Source organism: Falco rusticolus, chromosome 8, assembly GCF_015220075.1.
Source record: "Falco rusticolus isolate bFalRus1 chromosome 8, bFalRus1.pri, whole genome shotgun sequence".
In the NCBI taxonomy this organism is placed as follows: domain Eukaryota; kingdom Metazoa; phylum Chordata; class Aves; order Falconiformes; family Falconidae; genus Falco; species Falco rusticolus.
The window spans coordinates 23,509,019-23,536,219 of NC_051194.1; the positions used below are offsets into that span (position 1 = coordinate 23,509,019).

The 27,201-nt window shown below is 40.0% G+C and overlaps 1 protein-coding gene across 5 annotated transcripts; it reads left to right on the forward strand.

The window, feature by feature from the left end:
- PRPF40A (pre-mRNA processing factor 40 homolog A) lies at window positions 1-26,791 on the forward strand. 5 transcript variants are annotated; one of them, XM_037397159.1, is made up of 26 exons: window positions 1-611; window positions 2,004-2,141; window positions 5,037-5,117; window positions 8,231-8,261; window positions 8,492-8,514; window positions 10,440-10,541; window positions 10,646-10,756; window positions 11,209-11,329; window positions 12,586-12,610; window positions 12,971-13,285; window positions 14,179-14,287; window positions 15,251-15,315; window positions 15,950-16,114; window positions 16,823-16,931; window positions 18,295-18,445; window positions 19,174-19,307; window positions 19,701-19,815; window positions 19,961-20,064; window positions 20,239-20,355; window positions 20,870-21,007; window positions 21,612-21,707; window positions 22,662-22,748; window positions 22,838-22,934; window positions 23,041-23,102; window positions 24,231-24,365; window positions 25,561-26,791. In XM_037397159.1, the coding sequence occupies exons 1-26, from the start codon at window positions 249-251 to the stop codon at window positions 25,651-25,653; spliced, it is 3,087 nt and encodes a 1,028-aa protein (XP_037253056.1). In that variant the 5' UTR covers window positions 1-248; the 3' UTR covers window positions 25,654-26,791. The 5 variants fall into 5 exon arrangements, with proteins under 5 accessions (XP_037253056.1, XP_037253057.1, XP_037253058.1 ...); XM_037397160.1 differs by having other exon boundaries at window positions 19,973-20,064; XM_037397161.1 differs by having other exon boundaries at window positions 10,464-10,541.
- Window positions 26,792-27,201: the final 410 nt, after the last annotated feature.

The following is a 27,201-nucleotide window of genomic DNA, read 5'->3' on the forward strand; positions in this document are numbered from 1 at the left end:
TTCCCCCAGCTCCAGCTCCGTGGCCCGCGGGGCCTGCGCCCGGTCCCTCGCCGGCAGCAGGCCGCTCTCTCTGGGAGGCGTCTCTTCGAGCTGCCGCTGCGCGTCCACTCCGGCGAGCCGCCTTCTCTCCGCAGCTCCCGCCGCCTTCCCGGCGCGGGGCCTCTCCATCCGCCTGGCCGCGAGCGGCTCCGGGGGCCGACGCTAAAGGAGGCGGAAAAGAGCTCCTCGCGGCTGGGCCGGCGGCCACGATGTCAGGTGGGGACTCGGCGGCGGCGGCAGCGACCGCCTCCCCGCAGCCGCTCCCGTTCTCCTTGCCGAAGCCCCCTCCCCTCATGCAGCTGACGCCGGGGGACGCCGTCCGCCCCGTCGCTTCCGCCGCGGACCAATCGCCGAAGAGCACCCGACTGGCGGGCCGCCCGGATTGGCCGGCCGGGAAGCCAGTCAGCCTGCTGGCCCCGCTACTCCCGCCCCGCGGGGAGCCCGAGCCGCTCATGCCCTTTGGCCCCACGTCGCGGCAGCCACTCAGAGGGCGGCTTCTTGGCAGGTGCAGCGGGGGCAGCCTGCTGAGCCCCTCGATGCGGCCCGGCGGCGTCGACCGCGGCTCCCTCATGGTGAGTGGGGGGCGGCGGGTGGGCCGGGCCGCGCCCGCACGGCCTCGGTGGGGTTGGCGGCACTCGGCGGTGCCCCGCGCCTTGGCCGCGGCCCTTTGTAGTGGGCCTGGCTTTGTCGGCTGTTCAAGCAGAGCTGCGAGGGCGCTGGGCCCTGGCGGGCGGCCGCCTCCGGGGGCGGCGCTTTGCTGGCGAGCCCCGCGAGTGGGGGGTGGCTGAGGGGAATGCGGGCTGGGACGGGGCCGGTCCCGCCGAGAGAGCCCCTGCCACAGCGACCCGCAGGGAGGGGGGCGGGCAGGTGGCAGAGGGCGCTTGGTTAACAGGTCCCTCAGAAAGGGAAAGAAAGTGCTGTTACACACGGAGGAGCGTCTGAGGTGGTTTTGAGGAAACGCTGCTGTTCTACCCTGAGTTACTGGACAGCATCTGCGAGTCACTGAACAGGCACGCTGTCACAGAGTCTCTGGTGAGACTCAGGGATGTGGCAGGGGGTCAGGTGTTACATTCAGAAGTTTCAAACCTTCCTAGTTGTTTGTGATTTCTTAGCATGAGCCACCTGCTCCTGGCTTCAGAGAGCCTTCTGGTACAAAAAAAAAAGCCTAGAAAAATTGGTTTTAAACACATCAAGAAGTGTTGTTACTTTTTTTTTTTCTCTGAAGGACCCTTCTTAACTGATACTTTGCTTAAGAATAGTTTTCATATTAATAAACTAATGCTGTTTTCTGACATATATCTCTGTATATGCATATTTAAGTTACAAGTTCTTAAAAGTAAAATGCTTTCCAGAGTTTATCTTAAGGTACTTGTAGAATTGTTGCTTTTGTCTGCAATAGAAAGCTCTTACTGTGTTAAATCATTGTAAGTCGGTTAAAAGAAAATAGGAAAAAGTGTTCTTACCCATTTTTGTACTGACAGTGTGGCTACACCAAGGATGAGAACAGAACAGGATTCAGACTTTTAGGAAGGTACAGAAACAGGGGTGGTAGGCAGTGTAGAAGCTATTTCAGACTTGGGCATCAGGAGTAGAAGATACTCTATCTGATTGACTTCTGCGTGGGTTGCTTGCATTAATCGTAATTGTTTGGAAGAGCATGCAGAAATAGTTGTGTTCCTAAATTTCGTATATTTTTTTGTGACAAACCATAAAATGAAAGATGATGATGGTGTGGTTCTTTATCATTTGGATGTAGGTTTTGAAATTCTAAATGCATTTGTTAATTATGATTGGCTCTGGAGGACCTGGAGCAATGAATGATCTTCCTTTTTTGCAGTATCGATCTGAAATTGCCCAAATAATTTTCAGTTCAGTGTTGAGCGCTGCGTTGTTATTATTGCTTTTGTGGGGGATGTAGGTTGCTGGTTTCATGCTGATTTTTCTCATTTGTTGCTGTCTTTCAGATGGGCCACCCAGGTATGCCACATTACCCTCCCATGGGAATGCACCCTATGGGTCAGAGACCACCAAATATGCCACCAGTTCCACACGGTATGATGCCTCAGATGATGCCCCCCATGGGAGGACCACCAATGGGGCAGGTAAGGCAGTTTCACAAATGTTTTTTTCTTTTTCTTGATGTCAGGTAATCCCTAAGGTAGGTAAGTCTCATGTGCTAGCTTGCAAATGGTGAGGACAATAATGTGAGGTATTTTGTGCTGCAGTTCCTACCCATGCAGAAACTCTTCTCATTTGTAACAGGTAATTGATACGCCTCATGCGTAACTTTAACTGTAAATAGCTGTGGGTATGAATCCATAATTCGTTTTTCATTAAAGCTTTTTGGTAGTTTTCTTCAGATTTTGATGAAGTAAGGTTGCCTTACTAATACATACTAGAAACATAAAGTAGTGGTTCTTTTGAAAAGCAGAGAGCTTTATGTTTCTTTAATTCTTGGCTAACTTACGTCTACACAGTTTAAAATTATAGGGAGATGCAAGGGAAGAAATAATGATGTTTTGAATTTTTGCAAAATCTCTTCTTGAATCCTAAGGTGTGGTTTCTAATTCTGTGCGTGTACAGTTGTTGCTAGTGTCATGTGATTGAAAAGTAAACTTGGGCATCTAGATTGACAGGTGTGAACCTGGGTCAGCAGGTAGAGTAGCTAGAATCACATCCATGCTTTTTACAAATTTAAAGCTTTTCTTTTCAATAATCAGAGATCCTTTCCTGTGTGGCTTCTGATTAAATTCTGAACTTGTCTTTCTGGATATAATAAATGTTCTAGTGATACTGCTTGTGATGATGGTTTACACAAGTAGCAACTGAGTGTCATCAACTAGGCCAGAGCAGACAGAGGATTAACCCTTGAGAATAGCCCGCAGGTCATGCTGGCAGCTCAGCGTCTTCCTTTGCAGTACCTTGGATAGAGCATGTGTCTTTAGTTTGTAACTGGTATAGAAAGGCTTGGTAGGAATCTCTTCAGCATGGTTTTGCAGCCTATTAGAACTTCTGGTGTAAAAATAATGCAGTTTTAAAAGATGAGGAGGATCTGACCATTAGCATGATAGCTAATAGCATGAGCTCGTGTGTGTGTTCATTAGAAACTCAAGTAGCAATTGTTTTATTCCTCAACCTAACAGTTCTTTTGTATCTGCTGTTCCACTGTTCTCACTCATATACTAGTGAGCAATATGGAGAACTTGGGAATTCTTGGTAGATGTAGAGCAAGAAGCTAGAGATGGCACAGCAGAGAGAGCACTAGAGGGTTGGTTAGCCTACAGCCTTGAGGAGGACAGGACAGTGATATTCCCACAGCAGGACTATTGTGCTGGAAGTATCGGCCCATGCTGGCTTGTTTCCTTCAATGACAAGCTCTTTCTTCCAGCAGATATTGGAGGTTTATTTGTGAGGCTTTGCAGGATGAGGTGTGTTGTAGCTTGTTTTTCTCCTTTCTGAGGGTGAACCCCTGTAGGACAGATGCTTCACATAGATAATAGCAACGGCCTCCTGTCAGCATTGTTCAGAGGAAGCACTTCTGGAAAAAAATTCACTCTCCTTCCCAATTTTTTTTGCTTGCTGACTTCGGGTTAGCATTATGCAGAAACCGAGCAGCATGCAGGATTTCTTCAGGACCTGAGTGAGCCAGGGCTTTTAAAAAGTCTCTCACGCTCAGAGCCCCCTTAGTCACAAGTAGCGGTGGGGCAAGAGTGCTTTCTTCTCCTGCTTCTACAGGATGGCGAGAAATAGGAGGGGCCGCCTTCCAGTCTTTCCTTCCTCCCTCACCCTCCCAAGAAAACCTTGTGGATTTGAGGGTGGAGCGGTAGCCCTACCACATATCCCTCTCTCCGCACGAGATGCAAGATGAGGAGAGTGGTAACGTGATGCTCCCTGAAGATACAGGGGGATGGGGTCTCTTGGCCAGCCTGCCAAGGACAATAAAGGTAAAGGGGTGTAACTGAAAGGTTGAAGGGGGTTGACTTCTCCAGACCTGTTTGAGATGAGTGGCCAAAAGTTTGTGTTCGTAATGACCTAAATTATGTTTTGTTAATTTTGCCACTTTTTTATGGCTTTTAGTTCTTAAAAGCCAGGATCAGCAAAAGTAATGGGAAACAGGCAAGGTATTAAACACTTTTAAGTAGCATTTTTAACATCTTTTTCGTGCATCACTTTAGTGATGCATCGCTTCTGTGTAACTATCCCTTTGAGACTGTAAGCATAAAGATTTGAGCAAAAGCTAGCTTATCTGAGCAGTAGTTCCCTGGGTGTTTTTGGTCTAATCAGACCACCCAGCATTCTCAGATACAAGTCTGGACTCAAACTTTTCATTTCTGCAGCGTGACGTGTCCCCATTACAGAGTTCACACTGTCCGTAGTTTAATATTGTGTGTCTGTATTAAGTTTTTTTCCAGACCTTTAAAAAAAATGTTCAGAATTGGTTTAGAACTGTGATGTTTAATAGCTTGCTTCACCTTGAAGTTCTTTGCAGAAATTAATTCTTCTAGTGTTCCTGTAAAGTGTTTCTTCCTATTTGCAGAGATAAGAAGAAAGGGAAACAGGTTGAAAGTTGTCAAAAAATGTGAGCAGAACTAATCTTAGACTCTGAGTTTACCTTTCCTGTATTTAGTTTATTCTGTGTGGCCTTGAAATTCTGCAGAAATCTTGCCCAGCCTTATTTTTCCTGCTTTAACTTAGGATTTTGGTCATAGCTTTTAACAGATCACACATTTGCTGTTATTATTTTGTAGTTTACATGGTTGTCTTTATTAACATTTCGTATCAGACTTTGGAATACTGTAGACATGTTATTCCTAATGTCGTTTTGTGGGAGGGTAACCACAGGTATCATAATTCAACAAACTCTTACTTTTTGTTGCCAGGTGCTTAAAAGGGTGGGGTTTTTTTAGTTATAAAACTAGTACCAGATAATTGCTTTTTAATAAAAGAATCCTCATATTTTGTTTATAAAATGTATCTGAAATACTATTTAATTATAGATGCCTGGAATGATGCAGTCAGTAATGCCTGGAATGATGATGTCTCACATGTCTCAAGCTGCTATGCAGCCTACGGTTCCGGTGAGTTGAGCTTAACTTTTCTGTTTTTGAAAGGCCTTTTATGTCAGTTGCTCTCTTCACTTCAGTATGTGTATGCCTTTGTTTTCTTGAATCGGATTATGAAAAAGGTATTGCTAATTGCAATGAAGTTGCAATTCCTAATTGTAAGGAAGTTGTTTCTCCTCAGCCATATCCAGTAACTGAAACAGAGGAGACTGGTAAAGCTCTATTCCACCAGTTCTTGAATTACTGTAAAAAAAAAAAAAGATTTCTGTGAGCCGTAGAGCTAGTGATATTTGATGTCCTGTGGATTTTCATCAGTCTTTAAATTCTTGCCTGTATCCGTGTCTGCTTTTCCTTTCTCTCTCTCTGGATTCTGCTTCCCATAATGCTTCCTGCACCCCTGACCTCCTCTCTTGTCCCTCACCTGCTTGTAGGTTGGCAGGAACCAGTGTGAACTCTGGCTCTTTGGAGGGAGGCCTGATTGTCTGACCACTATATATCTGATTTTTTTAAAAAGCTTCTGAAATTTGGCACGTTCAAGATCTTGAGTAAAGTTTACTGAAATCAGTAAGGGTGTTAAGTTATTTGTGTGGAAATGGAGAGGGAACAGTTAACAGGTATTACAGATGCAGTCTCTCTCCGAAGTTTGAAAGTCTAAATGTATTTCCTATTAACATAGATTTTATTTTTTTTGAGTTTTAAAGTAATTGTAGGAAATCCACTTAAAAACAGTTCTATCCACTTAAATTCAGAAATAAATTGGTTTTTATTTTCTTACCATGCAGATGATACATCCCCAAGTCAGATTCCATCCTTGTAGAACTCAGAAATTTTCTATAGTGCTAAGCTCAAGACCTTTACTTTTGTTGTTATTTTAAAAAAATAATTAGTTAATACTCCCTTTTTTCATCAAGGATTTGCTGAAAGAGACCTTTAATTCATCTACTAAATATGCGGTGTGTAACCAGATGCATTGTGTTAAGCAGTCCATCCGCCCTCTGGAGTAATGAAAGATCACAAAGATACAGTTTCTGCAAAATAAGTAGAGAAGGTACTGTTAGGAAAAGGATGTAATGTCACCTTGACATGTGCTAGATGGCTGCAAAATCGTACCAGAGAAGGGGTGTTAATTATCTTGGGAGTGGAGAAGAACTTCAATTTCGTGCTTGGGCACTATCAGACACTAGAGAATCTTCCTGTTGGTTACAGGTTTGTTTCTCACTGCTGGTCTCTGTTTAATGACATAAGAGCGTATGTCTCAACCTTAGTGTAATTTAAGTTAAAGTCAGTAATTTGTTAGGCAAATTCTTGGGAACCATGCTTCGTTAGTTCTTGTGCTCATGTAGCTACTTCCTAACGCACTAAATATTTTAGAAGCTACCAAGTAGGAAGGAAGGATGTTAGTGATTTTTCCTCCACTTGCCACGCAGAAGTTGTTACTAATTTCTGACAAGTGATGCTCATGGAAAATTTTAAAAGGATTTCAGACCTTCAGATAAAAATCTTTAAAATGCTATGGCCAAAAGAGACTTAAAAGGGGAGGGAGGGTTCAGTGCTGAAATCAGTCTTAATTTTGAATTTTACTCTACATTTTCTACATATTTTGGCAAGAAGGCAGATTTTTCTGTTTTCTAATACTGGTTTAGGAATAAATTTTGATTGAGTAACATTTGTGTTTAGGAGGTGAAGTAGCATGGCAGAGGGATCCAGCTTTTCGTTTTGCCCTTGAACCTCTTGGCAGCAATAGCAGGACCTTGCACCTTAGCACATGTGTGTGAGAAGGCGTTTGTCATGACAGTGTTCTTGTACCTCTCTGCTATCACATGTGTGCCAGCCAGGAAACAGTCTGGAAAGTGTTTTAGAAATAAAAGAATGATTTTACCACTCCTAATTTAAAATAATTTGTAGGTGAGTAAAAAATCATGACCTTCTTTGCAGCCCTGATGATTTGCTTGGTGTAAACTTCATGAGGTTATTAACTTGTAATTTTGGCTGTCTGATGGAAGGTATCTTCTCTAAGTGTAAAGTGTCATCTAAAGCTCACTGAGGCCAACTGGATGATTTGTACTGATGTCAGGGATCTTTGGTCTTGACTGTTTCATCCAAGTACAGTGATCTTTCAGAGCCACTCCTGTGCAGGTTCACTGTCTGCTTTGTGATCTACAGAAGTGTTCGCTTCCAGAAAGCTGATTAGAACCGATGTAATTCCAAAAATGACTGTTTCAGTCAGATTAGTGCTCTTAAATACACAGCAAATTAGAATGGAATTTGAAAAAGTAAACATAGGCACAAGAAAAGAAAATTGTTTGAAGGATTATGTACTGGAGACACATATGTAACTATGGCCTTGCTTAAGTGACAGTACGCAACTGGCAGCTTGCAGAAGTAGGCGCACACACAGGGTAGCTGAAATACTTAATACACAGAATGCACTTTAAAGACCTAAAGCTTGTTGATGATTCACCTTGTGCAGTCCTGTTGGATAATATCAAACATAATTGATCCAATACGATTTCTTTTTTTAACAAATTTTGCTTTACTTGGAGTTTTTTGTTAATAAAGTTTCGAGAAGAGATCTGAAAGAAAAATCCTAGCAAAAGACAAACCTGCAAGCTGTATTTTTGCCTACAGAAAAAGAAAGAAATAGAGAGCACTATTTGAGTTCTGCTGATTTTTATATTTTTTTCTTTATTTTGAAAGAATTTCAAAAAGGGTATCTAAGAGCTTTGGTTATTTGCAAGCAGCAGTTTTATGAATGCAACAGTAATACGTTCAAAGGCTTACGCCATGTAGTTATAACAGAAGCCTACTAAGCTACTCCAGCAGAAATTCAGAATCTAACCCACCACCACCATTTGGGAGATAAAGTTGGGTACTGGAAGGATGGCAAGCGACCCACTGGTGTAGTTTATGGTTATATTGTTTATATTGTTTTTCTGAAAAGTTGCTTCATGTTCCTAATCACTTTTTTAAGGACCAGTAGTAAGTGGGCAATGGGAAGTTAGGAGTCCATATTTAAGGCAGTAGAGCATTTTGTTGCTGAAAGCACTTTTTTGGATATGAACTGTATTTATTGATGATTTAACCACAGTTGCATTCAGTTCTTAGATGTCTGTTTATTGTTTCTACAGCCAGGGGTGAACAGTATGGATGCGCAAGTAGGTAAGTATAGATCATTTGTTACCACTTCAAGATATTTCACCAAAATTAGGTGAAGTATTAAAAAAACCACATACTTTTCTGTAAAATGTGATTTAGCATTTCAGTAATTAACCTCTTCATTGATTCCCAGAAATATTTTTTTCTTTTAAACATTGATTAGTTAGAGTTTATATAGAAAAACAAAGCAACCAAACCTTTTTAAAATTTTTTTTTGTTTGTTTATATTTTAGGTGTAACGCCTCCTGGAACTCAGGTATGTCAAAACCAGAATTCTCTAAGATTGTAAGGGCAATGTGGTGGTGTGTGCATACATGTATATCTGTTTCTAGTTTTTCTGGTACACAGGACAGCAATATGAGATGTTTCTTGTGATGGTTTTGGGTCTTTTTGCCCTATGTGAGGCTACAGTTCACATGTTGCTAGGTACCTATGTTACTTTAACGTAACGTAATGTTTTCAGATATTAATCTTTGCAAGTGTGAGGCTAGATGGTTACTTAGGATAGAGTTGAGGTTTTATTTGCACTGTAGAAGAGGTTATTTCTCTTTGTTTTCCCTCTCTGCTCTGTCGCTCCCCCCCCCCCCTTTTTTTTTTTTTCCTTCCATATCAGTGACCAGTTTATAAGCAGATAGCAGATTTAAGTTTGGGTAACTTTTTGCCTGCTACATATTAATTAATATTTTGCTTAGCCAGTTCTAATATGTATAGCAGAACTTGGTAGGTGGTAAGATTAAGTCTTCCTTGCTGTTCCTTAATGCACCTGCGCTTAGCAGGAGAAGCCAGGTCAAGGTTCTGGTATTGTTCAGTCCCATGTGATTTATTGGAACCTGTATTAGCATTGTCAGTTTACTGAGTTTTGTTACCAGACACTTCAGCAATAAAAAAAAAAAGTAGCCTATATAGTTACCCATAGTAATTTTGAAAACATCACTGTCATTCTCGAAGAATATAAAGTACTAACCTCAAAAGAATGGTTATCACCACTTTATCAATAATTTTGCTGCTCATTGGTGATTTAGCTTAACACTCTTTCCCCCCATCTCCCACCCCCCTTCATCTTGACATTATTTGAAGTTTGCTTTTGTTAGTGTCTTCTTCCACGTTTGTGGAAACATAGCATAATTCAGTACTTAAATAAGAATAAATAGTGGGTAGGTTGCATGGAAGGTGATTTAACATAGCTTAAACTTGTAAAGAGGATGGTGGCATACAGGCTGAACTTGTTTCATTAGGTGATTTTTCAGTATCTTCCACGTTTCCATCAGATGGGAAATCACTGATGGAATGGAACTGGTGCTGTATATATATATATATATAGTGAAACTTTTCAATCATGAATCGGTGTAACTTTGTATCAAAGTAGGCACCTCATCTGGAAGAGAGTTTTAAATCTGTTTTCACGTGGCACCTTGAATGACTACAAATAACTTTCAGTCACTCAGACTTCTATTTGAAATTTTGTCAGTATTACTTTTCTAGAAGTTATCCCAGGCATTTAGTTTTAAGATGGAGAAAATAGTTTGGTTAGATAACCAAGAGGCAGAATCTGTAAAAATAGTTATGTGGCCTCCAAGATACCCCATTGTAAGTTTTTGGTTGTTACTTCAAAATTTGGGGACCTTGTATCTAGCTTAATATTGGTGAATATCAATTGTCCTTTGATTTCTGCGAGATGTGCATTCTGTGTAATTGAACAAGGCATTGGACTTGTAAGGAAGTTGTTTCTCCTCAGCCATATCCAGTAACTGAAACAGAGGAGACTGGTAAAGCTGTATTCCACCAGCCCTGATTTCAGAGTTTATATAAACTGTTGATGAAAAGCTAGTAGGAAGGTACTTCTCTGAGTTCACACTAAGCTCCTGAAGTCAGAATCTTGAAGCAAATTTTAGTTTTGAAAACAGGGAGTGCTTCTGGCACTTTCACTTGAAGTTGTTAGGGTCTGATCGTGTTCACTTTTGCTTTCTCCTCTGATAGCAATTGGCTGCCTTGGATTGCTGAATGGGAGGGGGTGCGGGAGACTCTAAAAGTTCTTGTCACAAAGTGTTTTCTTGAAAACAATACTACCCTAAATGTGTTTAGATTTTGGCTTGCTGTCTTGCCTTTGCTGCTGAATTACTTAAGTGTATTTAATATATATGTTCAAATGAAACACGAATATTAACCAGAATGTCTTTTCAGAGCTCTGTTTTGTTTCGCCCTCAGACAACACATCCTGTAGTTTGCGCAGCCCAGCAAACCGCCACAACCAACAGTTCTGTTAATGAAGAGCACTCTAAACAGGTTTCCCTTGCTTTCCACTTGTATTTAGCTTTTTTAGTGGCTTTTGCTAGCATCTCTGTTGGCAGTTATTGTTCATCATTAATGGTATATTTTATTTTTCCTAGAAATCCACGTGGACAGAACACAAATCACCTGATGGAAGAACGTATTACTATAATACTGAAACAAAGCAGTCTACGTGGGAGAAGCCAGATGATCTCAAAACTCCTGCTGAGGTAAAGCTAAATGCAGATGAAGGTTACTGTGCTTTATGAGTTTGTGTGGGTGCAAGAACTTGGTATTGTAACTATCATGGCAGGAGGGATGGCCATGCCAGTAGATTTTTATTTTTTTTTTTTTTTTTACCTAATGGGAGCAAACTCCTCAAATAAGAAAAGCTGCAAAAAATGTTTTTATGTTGCTAGAACTCGAGGCTGCAAAATGGACAGAATGCTCGAGTTTTCCTCAATTTTTAGATAAATTTTGTTTATTAAAAAAGATGGCATTCTTTTATATTACAGATAAGTAGTATGTTTGTTTATTGTTAGGGAGTTTTTTCCTTGGCAAGTATATGCCTTGTATTCATTGATCCTGAAGTTATTTGCATAGGGTTTGCGGTTCCCTCCTAGGTATCCTTTTGATTGTAGAACACCATTATAGGTTTAATTTTCTGTTTTCTGTTCATCAGCAATTGTTGTCTAAGTGTCCCTGGAAAGAGTATAAATCTGATTCTGGAAAGCCCTACTATTACAATTCCCAAACAAAGGAATCACGCTGGGCAAAACCCAAAGAGCTGGAGGATCTTGAAGGTAACTAACAAAAATTAGTAGGAAGGGTGGCAGTGAGTTGCGTGCTGTTTGGTATCAAAGCCTAGCAGTCAAACTTCTGTTAGAGATTAAATCTACTGAAACGAGCTGTATGCAGTAGAGTTCATGCAGTCTGAGATTTCTATGGAGCAGTTTTGCCTCCTGTGTCCTCACCACCTCGTCACCATCCTTTTTTCTGTTATACCCCAACTTCTTCCTTATGTGACAGCCGCATCGGCTCCCCCTTGTGTCCCTAAAAAAGGAACGGGATCTGCATGTGACATGCTGTGGCTTGTTAAGGGCTGTGTGCATTGCTCTCTGGGTTAGCTGCCGGTAATACTTCCAGTCTTCCTTTATTTTAGGGCTGTTGTAGAATTTGGCCCTCACTTGGCTACCAATCCTTTGGAAGCTCGTAGGAAGTTAATAATTTGTGAAGGGGTTCAGGCTGGTGGGGAAAGGTGAGAGGCAGAGGGGTGGCTGTTCTAATCCTCATTCACTTGGGAAACCAGAGTAAAAGGGTGCTGGAGTTCTGTCATACTGTATAGCTTATAACTGAGTAAGAACTATTTGTTTCGGTGTCTTGGAAGAATTTTGAAAACAGTAACATCTTTTATACTCGAAGTAGTACTGCCTGTCTGCTGAAAGCCAGAATTGCGTGTAAGGCTTTTGCTTAGGTGTCAATTTGCTTTTAATTTTCAACAATAATTATTTTGAGGGAAGTGATGTGGCAAAAACGTGTAATTTTTTTACTGCCCTTCTGTATTATAAAGGCAGTGTCCCCTTTTGTACAAACATTGTATGATGCTGTGCAACTAGTTTTCGCTTTTAGCATGCTTTTATTTGGTATTGTAAGGTGATCAAAAAATCTACAAAGTCAGCTGGGGTAAGAAATGAGTGTTTTAAAAAGTACTACAAAGAATAAGCATCAATCATTGTGAGAATAGAAAAGAAAGAAAGATAGATCTGTTTCAGTAAGCCTGACTGTACTTAAAACTAGTCTTTTAAAGCTGAAACAATTATTGTAAACCAAGAAATCATTCTTCATATACCCTAATCTTTCTCTAATGGGATTTCTAAGTTTTGGTTTAGTCTGAATTGATTTCAGTCTTTAAAGGGCACAAGTATTAAAATTATTAATAGTAAAAAAAAATACTTGAAGCTACGCTTCTATTAAATTATGTTAACAGTAACTTTTTACCATGCAAATATAACTATTTTTGAAGCTGTTTTGATTGGTTTTTTTCCCATTTCTCCTCTAGCAATGATTAAAGCTGAAGAAAACAGGTATGTTTTTAATGATATGCTAATGTTTTTTACGTGATGCTGCCTATTTTTTAAGAACAGTCTAGTCCTTGAATCTTAAAACGTTCTTGCAACTAGTCCAAACAGTGGCTTAATACATAAAAACTCAAATAATGTATTCTAGGTTACTTCTCAACTAAAATGATTGATCTACATAAACAGTTTCAATAAAGCATTTACTTTCTCTGAGCTAAAATTTTGTGTTCTTCTTGTAAGTCTTTGTAACTAGACCTGAAACTATGATTTCATACTTTTATTAACTTATTTAAACTATGGGTTTGTCTGAACAATTATGTTGTCCCATGCTTGTATGTGACTGTTTCTGTTTTCTGATACCTGTAGCACAAAGCCTGAAGAATCAACTCCAGCGACATCTACTCCAGCTGCTGCAGCAGAAGCAACAAGCACAGCCAGCACAGCCACAACTGCTGGGGAAACTGCCGCAGCTGTTACTACCACCGCTGCTGCTTCTGCAGCAACAGGAGCCCCTGAAGCAGAAACTGCTGCAGCTTCTTCTGTGGGAGAAAATGAGAGTGCTGGCACGGCAGCAACTGAGGAACAGGGACAAGCAACATCTGCACCTGCTGGGCAGGAGCAGAATGCAGAAGCTGCAGCTAATGCAGCAGACGACTCTTCCAAGCAGGAGGCCTCAGCAGAGTAAGTGAAACTACAAAGCGTGTGGCTTTGCTGCAGTTTTGTATTTCTTCTAGGATCTGGTTTATCTTCAATTGTAGGTGGCCAGGCTTCTTTGAAAGTTAGCTGATTCTTCAGTGAAACGTGAGCATGAATCAATGGCAGCAGAGAAGAACTATGAGTAAGAAAGAATTAAAGAAGTATTAAATCTATTTTTAGAAAAATTAACGCCTTCCCTTGCCAGCCCTCTCCCAAAGCTCTTAAACCCTTCAGAGAGCATCAGTGATGTGAACATTTCATGAGTTTTCAATAGCTGTGAGAGTTTCCCGGGGTAATGTTATATGCTTACCCTGTATGGTTTCCTCTTCCATAGATCTGTGCAATTGGCTGTTGTTAGATGAAAATGCTTGTTCCAGCAAAAATGAGATCCTTTGTTTTTTAATAATGGAGAATTATAGCTTATGATTTTTATCATTCAAACAAAAAGGAAACACGCTATGGGCATTATAGCCAGCAGGAGATAATTAAGGGCAAGAGGCATATTTTTAGGCACACCCCTTTATATTTTTTTTATATATGTGTGTGTATATATATATATGAAATATTCCTGCTAAATTTCAGCATTATATTTTTATGAATAATTTCTAAATAACTTGAGCAGGTAGCCAATTGCATAAGTGCTAATACTTTTCTGAAATAGTTTGCTGCTTTTTTGATTAGTTTGTGTATGGTGTCTTTAAGGAAAAGTCTTGTACAAATTGCGGTGTTGTACACAATTTGTCTTGTACAAATCACGTGTAGCATATTATTTCTCTTTGAGACTCATTCTATCTGATTATGGTGGTTTATGACTCTTCGGTGGCTCTAACTTAGGAAAAAAATGCTTAAGTAACAAAATTACTGATTTTTATGTATAGTGGTGCTTCAAAGAAAGAGGATGATGATGCCCAACCAGTTAAAAAAACCTATACGTGGAATACAAAGGAAGAAGCAAAGCAAGCATTTAAAGAACTGTTAAAAGAAAAGGTATTTCGGTCAACTATTCTTAATGCTTTATTGAACTACAAAAACTGCATTTGCCAGAAATTGCTAGACTTTTTGTGAAGAATTTTTCACTGTTGTGGAAGAGGACTTCTGTACTAGACAAGAAGTGAGGGAAAAGAACACTACAGTGAAAGCAATACACAGTTTAAACAAATTTTTTTCAGCTCTTTAGGTGAGTTGGGGAGGTGCTGAATTTTTATCAGGGCTCTCAGTTCAGTGTGTTCTTATTTTCTTCCTTTTACATGATCCCTATGCTAATACAAACTTGCAATCTGGTCTTTGTCTAAAATTCAGACTAGAATCGTGAGTGATTTGATGGACAGCTTCATTAGAAGCTTCAGAGACAGACAGTGTAAAGGTCCATATGGAAAAAGAACAAACTGTTAGATTTCGTATTCAGTGTTTTCATAAGCTAGTCTGATTTAAAGACACTTTTTTTTTCCCCACTGTGAAATAGTAATTCTAAAACTGTATTTAAAGTGTTGTGGAAATTATGGTTGCCAATACTGTTGCCTGACAGTGAGGCACACTTCTAATAAAAGTGTTGCCTGAGTGTCTGAGCTCTCAATTCTTTATCTTTTTTTAAAGATGGAAATGAAGTGGGAGTAAAAAGAGACTGGCTTTGGTTTTCACTCAGAGTATTGTTTGTGTTTTGTATAGAGAGTCAACATATTTGTGTAGTAGATAAACTTCCAGAAGAATTTATTGTAAAAATAGCAATAATCCCAGAATTACCTTGTTTCGTTTTCCATGTTGACTGTTAATAAAATTTTGAAAAAAAAATTGTGACAAAGAATGTTGTCTTAACATTGAAAGTGTAGTGTTGGGTTTTTTTGGTTGTTTGGGTTTTTTTTTCCCTCCCCCTAAAGGCTATTTTTTAAGGAACTGCTCATTGTTGGATGTTGGTTACAAATCTAATTAATGAATGATTTAATGTCTTCACAGCGAGTACCATCCAATGCTTCTTGGGAGCAAGCTATGAAAATGATCATTAATGATCCTAGATACAGGTACTGCTCGATTCTTTCCTCAAATTTCTACACAAATACTATTTTAGGTGTTTACTGACATAACTTAGGATTGTTTTAATAGCTGTTCGTGCATTTGTGAACATGTACCACTGTCAGGGAACTTTGTTCCTTTCCTGCATAAAGAAATGGAAGTCCTAGGCTTAATTTTTCATTTGGAAATGATGTGGCAGTTTTTGCTTGTATTTTATGCTATTTATGTTCTTTCCTTGGGAATAAAAGCATGCATTTACAGTGATAGAGCTGAAAACTTTCTAGGTTACTTTCTGAAATGAGTGGCTGCTATAAACATTTGCAGAAAAGTGGTTGATATCTATGATAAAAATAGTATTGTAATGTGAAACACACAAATGCAACCTGAAGGCCTGATAGTAGCTTATGTTTTACTACTAACCACTTTTATTAGTAAGTGCTTGTTTTTATTGCTTTTTCAAAAATGATCTTCCATTAATCCTGAGGGAGAGGCAGGGTGGTGACTGGCCTTTTAGATTAATTTTGTCTCAAAAATCTGGATTGTTCAAATCTGTTACTTTTGGTGCTTTGGTTTTGTTATTCTAATCTAATTCCACCCTTTTGTATAATGGACATTGTTGTTTTCTTTCTCTTTGATATGAAGTGCTTTGGCAAAATTAAGTGAAAAAAAGCAAGCATTTAATGCTTACAAAGTTCAAACAGAAAAAGAAGAGAAAGAAGAAGCAAGATCAAAATACAAAGAGGCTAAAGAGTCCTTCCAGCGTTTTCTCGAAAACCATGAAAAGATGACATCTACAACAAGATACAAGTAAGACCAATATTAAATGAAGTTCCAGCCTTTACTAGCTTGCCAAGTTAATAATCAAATCTTGCTGCTTTGCTCTTGGTGAATGCTAACCGTTGTATGTGCTCAGCCTGGGAAAGTGCATAACTGAGATTTTTATAGGAACACGTATAAATATAGTCTCATTTTCACAGAATGTATTTAAGATCCAGGCATAAAACAACTCAAATGAGTGGTGTGCTGATGATAATTGGTTAAGCTTCTGATAAGTAGAAACGAAAGATAACACTAAGAGGGGTTTTATATTACATCTCCTATTGAGAGCAAAGTAGTTCTAATAGCTTGTTCATGGAAGCTCATGCTCGAAGGGCCGTACATCTAATAAGCTTGTTGTTGGAAATTTTGTAGATCTGATTTCCCATAGTGTTTGTTAGAACAGTGACCTGAACATGTGCTAGCCTTCAGATAAAAACACTAATGCAACATACTGCAGGTAAACTTGTACCTCTGTCGAGAGAAGTGTATAGTGGGATCAGCTTTAATTTTTAACTATTTTTTATTTGTAGGAGATAGACAGGTGTCATGGAAAAAGTCACAAGAGAGAAAATTGGGGAGTTGTTGTACAAAAGCATTACTACTTGTAACGGTTCATTAATATCATTGTAAGCCAATTGGGCAGTTTAAATCAGTGTTCGTCAATAAATTACTGTATGCTTTTTCTTTTGTGTGCAGAAAAGCTGAACAAATGTTTGGGGAGATGGAAGTCTGGAATGCGATATCTGAGCGTGATCGTCTTGAAATTTATGAAGATGTCTTGTTTTTTCTGTCTAAAAAAGAGAAGGTAACTTTCTTTCAGATGTCTGTTTTCACTTGTTACCTGTAAATTAGTTTATACTTCTTAGTAAAGAAGTCTTTGCAAGCAGGGCAATTCTGAATGTTGTTCAAGGACAGTCAGAATGCTAACAGCAGGAGAGGAAAGCCATGGAGAAGTGAGCATGTCGCTGCATGAATGTGAACTGTATACTGCTTCCAGGTTACAGGTCAGTTTGCCCTCTCTCTGAAGGGAGAGAGAGAAAAAAGACCAGAAGAGAGGCAAGATTTATCAACTATGAGACACTACAGAGAGGGAGCTCCGGTTTGGCAAGATGTAATGGGGCAAGGGGACAGGGAAAAAAGCATTGTTGGAACTCTTCAAAACTGTGACTGATCTTGTAGATGTGAATTTGGAGACAGTTTTTCCTTATTTCTCATACAGTATGTAAGGGGAATTCGGGAGAGTTAGCAGGCAGAAGGTGATGCATCCTTACCTATACAAACTATTGGAAGTTCTGTTCCTGCACAGTACACAACTGAAGTTGTGGAACTTACTGCAGGGTAACATTTTGAAGATCAAAATTTCCCAAAAAACTGCCTGTCTGAAACTGGGCAAGCATGCTAGGAGTTAGATAGCTCTTGTTATCTTTCCCTAGTTCATTGCAGTCTGCTGGTGGACAAGATGAACCCCTGATTTGACTCTGTGGCAGATAAAATAGAAGTTTCTTTGAAAAGTCTTTGGTTTTATTGAGATGTTGCTGCTAATTTTGCAATGTGTTTATTTTTCAGTATGACCTTAATAAGTTACATGATGGCTTTTATACTGAACTGCCTCCAAATAAAGACTGAAACTATCATGTGCTTGATGCTGTGTAGCGAGACTGTTTCTGAAATTGATTTTAAGTGAGACTAGCGTTAAAGTCCACACTTGCTGCAAAAGCAGAACAACCAGAAAGAGGCCAGCCATCCAAACAGCACCGCTTATGGAATTGCTTACGAATAGCACACCTGGTTTAGATCTGCTTTTCAACAGCACAGTGGGCTGTGGTGCCTTGTTACAGCACTGACTGTCTACTGAGTGTACTGGCAGTTCCCTACCAGTACCTCTAAAAGATGAGCACCATTGCGCGAGCTTTTGCCATCTATCAGGAACAATCAGAGATAATAGTACTGAATGGTTTATCTGTGGATGTGAGAAATAGTGTGCAAAAATTATATGTAGATCCAAATTGTATTACATTGCTTTACGTGTAGATAAAAGGTTAATTTTGTGTAAATTAAACGTTTATTTTGGAGAACAGACTTTGGAGGGGAGGGGCATGTATCTTTGTCTATACAACCTCAAATCTGACAAAAAAACCCCAACAAACCCCAATGTGTTTTCGGCTCAGGAACAAGCCAAACAGTTACGAAAGAGGAATTGGGAAGCTTTGAAGAACATACTAGATAACATGGCTAACGTCACCTACTGTACTACTTGGTCGGAGGCTCAGCAGTATCTGATGGACAATCCTACATTTGCAGAAGACGAAGAACTTCAGAGTATGTAAAAAGTCTGTGCGTTTCTTTTGGAAGAGGGAATTGATTTGTCTTTAGCAGTGAGGACTCTTGCCTGGGTATGGCTTGCTCTTTCCCAGTCCAGAGCCGCTGTGACAGCTGCTGAGCAGCCTTTGTGAAGGACCCTGACTTGTTTGGTTCCTAGGAAACAGATGTCAGCTTCAAAAATCAGGAACTGACTAATCTTAATGATAAAGCAAAGGATACCTTTTTTGTGGTGATTGAATTGCCTTAGTATTTGTTAGCCTTTGAAGTTTGAAGGAGTATTTGACAACGTAATCTGTGTTGCACATAGTTACGTTACCTTCTGCTACATTGAGTGAGGTCCTGCTGTGTTTGCTTTCCTAGGAAAGTCATTTGTTTTACTCTTTTAGAGTAAGAAGGCAGGTTTTCCATTATGAGCACATTTTTCTTAACATTGAGTTGATCCTGTATTTTAAGAGCAGTGTATGCATTTACACAGCTGCTAAAGCATTGACAAAGATGCCCTGTGTTCTTAGCTCTGTCCTGTACTTTCAGGATGCCTGTGGTAATGCGGAGAGGTGCACAAGTGCTCATCCACAGTACTTTTCTTAGAAGGGTCTCTGTGCTCTGTGTTGGCAATAATTTATCCAGGTTGGGGCAACCATTACCTCATAGTAAGAAACTTTGTACAGTTTGTGGGAAGAAATACCTTATTTTTCTTCTAACCACTCTGTTGTAACCTTTGCTAGACATGGATAAAGAAGATGCTCTGATCTGTTTTGAGGAACATATCAGGGCATTGGAAAAAGAAGAGGAAGAAGAAAAACAGAAAAGCTTGCTTAGAGAAAGAAGGAGGCAGCGTAAAAACAGAGAATCTTTCCAGGTTTGTGGACTTTCTTTTTCAGTCCTAGACATGTCATGTGATTAGATATTCTGTGGGGGTTTGTTTATTTCTTAGGGTAGGCTAACAGGTGTGTATAATGCATCAGTTGTCAGCACTGCAGCATTTTGTCTGCTGTATTAATACATCTGTTTGCCGGAAAGCTGCAGGAGTAGAGGAAGGTAAGAGGAAAAAAGATTTGAATGGAAAGGAAATGCAGCTGGAACATTGCAAATGCTGGAGGAAGGCAGGAAGAAATGATGTTGTAAACGATTACTTTTCAATCACATTTGATAACTGGAATTCCATTTTTGTTAAAGAGTATCCATTCTAGCTGTTAACCAAGTAAAAGTGTGATGAGTGATTACAAATCTTCCTTTCATTTGTGTTTTGTAGCTATTTTTAGATGAACTGCATGAGCATGGACAACTACATTCGATGTCCTCTTGGATGGAGTTGTACCCAACCATAAGCTCTGACATCAGATTCACTAATATGCTTGGTCAGCCTGGTAAGAATACTGTCTTTTCCAACCCTGTAGGAAGTCAGGTAAAGGTCTTGGATTTGGGGCAGAATAGAGTAGGGTTATTTGTATATTTTCTAAATGTCTAAAAAAATGCAGCTCTTGTATTAGAGCTAGCTTTTGACTTATCTAGTTTTTTCATCAGGATCAACAGCACTTGACCTTTTCAAGTTCTATGTTGAAGACTTGAAAGCACGTTATCATGATGAGAAGAAGATAATAAAGGATATCTTAAAGGTGAGAGGGGGGAAAATGTGCTATTACGTGGTTTCTTTTTTTAATGCCAAATATATCATTCAAGTGAATTTGCTACTGGGAGATGGGATTTCACATTGCATTGATGTCATGTGCATTAGCACTGAAGTGAGGGTTCCTGACTTACCTGATGCCAAAGAAGCAATTTTCTTACAGGATAAAGGATTTGTGGTTGAAGTGAATACTTCTTTTGAAGATTTTGTTACGGTCATCAGTTCAACTAAAAGAGCTACTACTTTAGATGCAGGAAATATCAAGCTGGCTTTCAACAGTGTAAGTATTAATATATAGGAATGTTCAGAAACTTGTAATACGAAATTTCTTATAAGAACAAGAATCGGCACCTATTTTCTGTGTATGCTATGACTACTTTCATAGTATTTGAGAGATGCCGTGCTTTGAGTTGCTTATCCTGATACCAGTTCGCAAAATAAAGGTTGCAGAGGTTTATCTTTATTCAAATCATGAAATATTTCAACTTGAGAAATTCTGTGGTAGGGAATTAAATAATGTTGTCTTTTATAACTTTTCTCACCAGGGATTTTTGTGTGTGTGTGTTTCTGTAGTCCTGGCTTGCATGGTGTATTAACTATTTTAGATTCTGTTTGAGAAACAGCAGTTGCATGCTTTAAAAATAAGTAATGGGTTAATTTTCCTGTATACCCGAGTGACTAATGGGGAGCGCTAAAGATAAACTGTCATTGGGCTTTCCAGAAATTGCATTAAACTGAATTATTAGTCTTCCATTTTGATATCTTTCAAATGAATCTTACGGCTTTTGATACAGCTGCTAGAGAAGGCAGAAGCCCGTGAAAGAGAGAGGGAGAAAGAAGAAGCTCGCAAAATGAAGCGGAAAGAGTCTGCCTTCAAGAGCATGTTGAAGCAAGCTACTCCTCCCATTGAACTGGACGCTGTCTGGGAAGATGTATGTATCGTCAGTCAATTATGAAAGTCTTTCCAAATGTATTTAACCGGCTGAGCATGCTAATGCTTGTATAAGTAAACCTTGATTCTCTAAGTTGTTAATGTTTCTATATAACTTAGACCCATGAAATTTGTCCTGTCATTTCTTCAGTAAAATTTGAAATTTGATGTGAATAACTTCATTTGATACCTCTGTTTGAATAGTTTAAAACAAAAACAACCACCACCACCACCACCCAAAAAAACCCCACCCCAAAACACAGGAAGCCCCCTAACAATTGATATGGAGATAAAAGACTTTGCTTAGTTAAGAGTCTGTAACTTTGTTCAGGTTAAGATAACCTTTTAAAAGCTTTCCTCTCAAAGTATACTTTGTATAAAAATGCGTGCATTTACAAGCTTGCATGTCTTTAATGGCATATGCAGGGAAAAACAGTCTGACTCTGCCTGCTTCCATCTGTTACAGTTTTACTGAAGACTCTTCTGGTTGTGAAGCTGGCATAAAAAAAAAGTTCAGCCTTGTAACAGTACGCTGGCAAAATCATGATTTTTTTTATTATTATTATTTCTGTATGGCATGTATTTCATTGCTGCTTTTCTTACAGATCAGAGATAGATTTGTGAAGGAGCCAGCATTTGAAGACATCACTCTGGAGTCTGAAAGGAAAAGAATATTTAAAGATTTCATGCATGTACTAGAGGTAATTATTACTTTTCTTTTTTCCCTCTGATTAGAGTTCATCATTGATTTGCTCTTAAATTGTGTGGAAAGGGGGGCACAGAACTGTACTGATCTTTGTTACAGTGGGCATTGTACATTACCTAAAAGTAATGGGTATTAGAACCTTATCTTGAAAGTAAGGAATTGAAGAAACATTACAGTTACTTGATATTATCTGATACATAGTTGTTCTGTTAATCTGCTTCCCCTCAAGAATTTTCAGAAGTTCACATCAGAAATTCTGGCTTTATTTTAGGACACATTGTTTATTGCCATGGTATCATACAAAGTGTGATGAAACTAGAAATAGAACTTCTGCAGTATTTCATTCACTACAGATCTGGAACTTGCATACTAAAGCTCTGCGATGTACTTTCTTTTTACTATAGCCAATATTTTTGCTGGTGTGCAAAAGGGATGATGTAGTTCATTTTCACTCAATTTTTGGATGGGCTGCAGTAAGGGTTAAGCTGCAGAAATTTTGACAAGTCATTCTTGTTGAATAAGGTGCTGGTTTTTCCTAGATAACGTGAGATTTGATTTTGCAGCACATGCTGCTTAGTTTTTTGTTTCATCTGCTGGAGTTTGTAAGAGGTCTTAAAATGGCTTGTCAGAACTTCCCATTTGGCAGAGCAAGGCATGCAGTGTATTCTGGGCCATCTTGAGCAGGGGCTTTAAATCGGAAGCTTTGAAACAGGGATCCAGGTAACAAGCAGTGTGCATCCATACCTAAAGTTGTGTTTCCTTGCTCCTAGATGCTTGTTATTACAACTTCAACAGGGCAATACTGATCGCTGTTTATAGGTTTTGACACAATAAAGGCCTGATTATGTTTTTTTAACCACTGCTAGCCATAGATGCCTTTTGTGGATGGTGAGAAACACCATTACAGTTTCTTCTGTATCCTAACATTTGCCTTCCCTTGTTACTCTAGCACGAGTGTCAGCATCACCATTCAAAGAACAAGAAACATTCTAAAAAGTCTAAAAAACATCACAGGAAGCGATCACGTTCTCGTTCGGTAAGGTGTTTCATGATGTCTTAAGATCTACCTCCGTAACTGTTTGTAACGCTGTTGTCTTGCTAATCCTGTTGGTTTTTTATGTCAAGGGCTCGGAGTCTGAGGATGACGATAGCCATTCAAAGAAGAAGAGGCAGCGTTCAGAATCTAGATCAGTTTCTGAACGTTCTTCCAGTGCTGAATCTGGTATGAGGTTTTTCTTGGTTTTCTTGGTTTTAAGTGAGCATTACCTTTTTATTGCCAGGTCTTTATAATTCTGTTGATGAATTTTTGTTGCTTCCTATGTCTGCAGAGAGAAGTTACAAGAAGTCCAAAAAACACAAGAAAAAGAGCAAGAAGAGAAGACATAAGTCTGTAAGTGCAGTTAACTTTTGAGTTGGTTAATGGACAACTTGACACTTTATGGTTCCAGCAATCCTTTTTAGGTATCTGTAATCATCCGGCTGTAATAGGGAGCGTATGTGAGATCAGACTGGAGGAGAGTATTGGCAGCATGATAACTTCTGTCATAAATACTGTAAAATTAAACTCTTTGCTAAATCTAGGGGGGTTAACTGCAACCACACACACAGATGTGAAGGCCTTTACGTAGCAGCACCTGGCATTTGCAGTTTACCATGGCAAGTCTTGGTGTTCCCTTCTACTATGGAGAGCTGGGAAGAGTCCCATCTGTCTTTTCCCTTTGCTTTATGCTGACCATCATTCCTTTCATCTGCTTGAGTGTCAGGCTTGCATTCGAAGCTCTGATATCAAATGTACTGGAGCATCAAAAGGATCTAAAGAGCAAAAAGAACGTTCTAGATCAGTTGAGGCCAAAGAGTATTTTCTGTCCTAGGTAAAGAAAGGAGCTTGGGTCTCTGAGCCCATGCTGGCTGCAAAACTCTACAAAACTGATGTATTCTTTTGTTTCTGTAATTTTTGAGCAGTTAGCTGTGCCCTTCAGTGGCCGTAAGGAGAGTGGCTATTGTTAGCCGTTAAGTAAGATACTAGTGCTAAAGGGTTTCAACACACAGGGGTCACGTAAGCTTAGCAACACTGGGCTGAAACATGGTGTGGAAACAGCTAATCCCTCGCAGCGTGGTTAATATCCAGTAAAAGCCCAACCAGCTTTAAAGCACTCAAGAATGGCCGAGCAGCCATTTAACAGAAAAACATTTACCAGATTTCACCCTGTCCAGAGATGTTATTGAATGAGTGACATGTGTACACGGGAGAGGTTTATTGTCTGGCATCCATCATGCTCCATCTTTGCATGCACTGAAAACAGTGAAAGTTCTTCTGTATTGAACAAACCTCTCTCCTTTCCAGATCACTTTAGTAATTATTTTGCATTACTTCTGCAGCGGTTACTAGGTTGTGCTTGATTAGTAACCACTTTAAGCAGTTTTTCTGATACGGTCTATATTGAAATGAAGTCAGGCTTTTGAGGTGTGGTTATTCTGTAAACTAATATATTTAATATTTCCCACTTCCTTTATGCAGGATTCACCAGAATCAGATATTGAACGAGAGAAAGACAAAAAAGAAAGAGAGAGGGAAAGCGAAAAGGATAGAGCTAGACAAAGATCTGAATCAAAACATAAATCTCCTACTAAAAAACGACCTGGAAAAGATTCTGTAAGCTTTCTTGTTTCCTTTTTATATGATGCTTTGGGCTTTGTGTCAGTGGGATGCTATAGTATGGTATGCAAGCTTTATAGGTGTACTTTAAGTTGCTAAGCTTTATTTATGTTCCAGTTCCATTTATATATGAAAAGGACCAAATGTTCAAGCAGAGCTTAATCATACAGATCATATGCTATGCCCTCATTCACTGTGTGAAATTGCTATTTGATTCAATGCTACTTATCACTGGGAGTTGACATAAAGTGTGAATGAGGCATGTTATTTTATAGACAGAAGCTTGGTCCGTACTGTGACAAAGTAGTATTTATGAATGAACTGGCGTTCTTTTTTTCCATCCGGTTGACCAGATCGCTCTCAAAGGAGATGAGCCGCACAGCTGGTTAAATGCTTGAGTGACTGGGTGGCACCTGCAGTCTAAAATCTGAGTAGTTGCAGTGCTGGGATGGCACTAGGCTGACACTGGCAGAAAACCTTAGCGGAACAAAGTTCTGCAATTCTCGTGGAATTTTCAAGCTGGGACATCATGTGGGGGCATGCTTATGATTGCAGTCCTGCTCTCTGCTGCGCTGCTTCTGTGCTGCGCTGCTTCTGTGTGTCACTTGTCTTGGAAGGGGTTGAGGACAGTATTTTCAAAGACTCAGAGAAAGTATTTGAATGAAAAACAGAAACTTCTTTTGGTTCAGCATCTTTGGGGTCTCTTTGGGGGGAATTATTTACCTCGCTCTGGTTATGTAGATTGTGGAGGTGTCCTGGATAATGCCCCATACATTCTGCCTTCTGAGAGAAGACTGGAGGGCAGATGTCTGCTTTTTATATTACCTTCTTAAAATAAGCTGCTTTGGCCTCCAGATGCCTTTGAAAAACCCAATTACGTGGCCTAATGTGGGCATCGTCTGTTGAGAACGTGAACTCAGGTGTGATTAAGCAGACACAGCGCAGCGTACAGGCGGACGCAGCTTAGCTTGCCATTTCCCCTTTGCCTTCCCTGCTTCTTGCTCCTGCTGCCACCGCCACTCTCGGGACTCCCGAGCTCCTTCTGTGCCGCCCGCTCCCCGGCCTTCCGCAGGTATCCTGCCGAGCGAGGGCTGTGAGGGTCCCAGTGGGGCGCGGGCCGTACAGGCCCCCGGGAGCCAGCGCAGCCTGGGAAGCGCATGGTGCGTACCACTAACCCCCCTTCTCTCTGCAGGGGAACTGGGACACTTCTGGCAGTGAGCTGAGCGAAGGGGAGTTGGAAAAACAGAGGAGGACTCTTTTGGAACAACTGGATGAAGATCAATGAGAACATTATTTATACCAAATATGTTTACATTGTGGCATAATAAAAGAAACCAATGTCTAATTCAGGATGTGGGTTCTGATATCCTGAGTTCCATTGTTGAAGTAACAGTGGGGTTTAATTTTACCACCTAAATACATTCAAGTACTATTATTATGGGCCTGGCATCAAATCTAGAACAGTGAATAAAACTCTGAGCGTGAAGCTGAGTGCCTGTCCTGGCCGGCTAGGCAGGACAGGGGCTCCGCTCACCGCGCAGGGAGCCCTCCGAGGGGAATGCCGCGAGGGAAGGCGTCTGGTGCTCGCTGGGTCTCGTCTGCAGGCCCAGGGAAGTGTTGGCACCTTTCTAGCAAAGCATTCCTGAACTACGGTCCTTCCTAGAAAGGTAGTAACGCTGCTTTTCCTGGCCAGTGCGGGCAGATAAATTTCATTTTTTTAGAACGAGATTCTTGATATAGTTTCTTGTGGTTTAATTTGTTTCATGGATTTGTTACTATTTTTTTTTGGAAAGGGGAAGGCAATGGAAGGGGAGGAATGAATCTGTTTCTCGATCTTTACTGCAAAAAAATACCAGATATTGGAACTGCATCACTGGCCAAACCAATGCTGAGCTTTTGTACGAAGACTTGACTTCCTGGCTGAGATTTGTGTCCATGTACTGTCTCAGAATGATTTTTTTTTTTTTTTTTTTTTTAAAATGGTAAATTTTCAAAGTCCTGGAAATGCAGTTGATGGGAAGGTGACGGGCCAGCAGAGGGTGTGCATCTCACAGCTGCTGCTCCTGTTCCCCTAAAACCCGATGGAACAGCGCTCGGTGTTACTCCAGCGTTTATCTTCACATTAAGAAAACTTAAACAAAATGAAATTGTAAATGAGCTTCAATGTTGTTGCCTTAAGAACCTGCTGAAGAATGTACCACCGTGTTTCAACAGTAGCCGCACCTAGAAGATCCCTTGCGAAGGGAGAAGGAAGAAGGTTAAGCCCAGTCTCCTCTTTTTGGTTGTCTCTGGTCAGTTTGCTTTTAGGAAGGTTGTGCCAGCCCAGCTCTGCAAGCGGCTGTGGTACATATTTGGAAACTTCTCTGATTAGAATATTTTTGTACATTTTTTTTTAATCTATTATTAAACCTTGTCTTCTAGTGTGTACTAGTATTTATTTCTAGCTTTAAACTTCTAGCGTGTACTACTATTTATTTCTAGTTTCAAATACTCTGTAAAACTTTGATGAATCATTACTGTTTCCTCATTGTTAAATCTGAGCAACATATGTGCTCAGAAGAACTATTTGAAGACTAGTTAAGAGTTCAGCTTCCTTTTTGGTGGGTTTTGTTGGGTGTTTTTTTTCTTCCTAATACATGACAGCTGTTACGAGTGCACAAATACCCAAAAGGTCCAATTTTCTTGCTAAGGGTGGTTACATGATTCAGACTTTTTAAGAATGCTCTTTTGAGATGGAAGTTAGTTTGAAATACAAAAACCCATAGCCTGTTCTACTGAGATGGCCTTTGCAGGACATTCCGTACAGAGCATCTCACTTTTGGTGGTGTCCCTG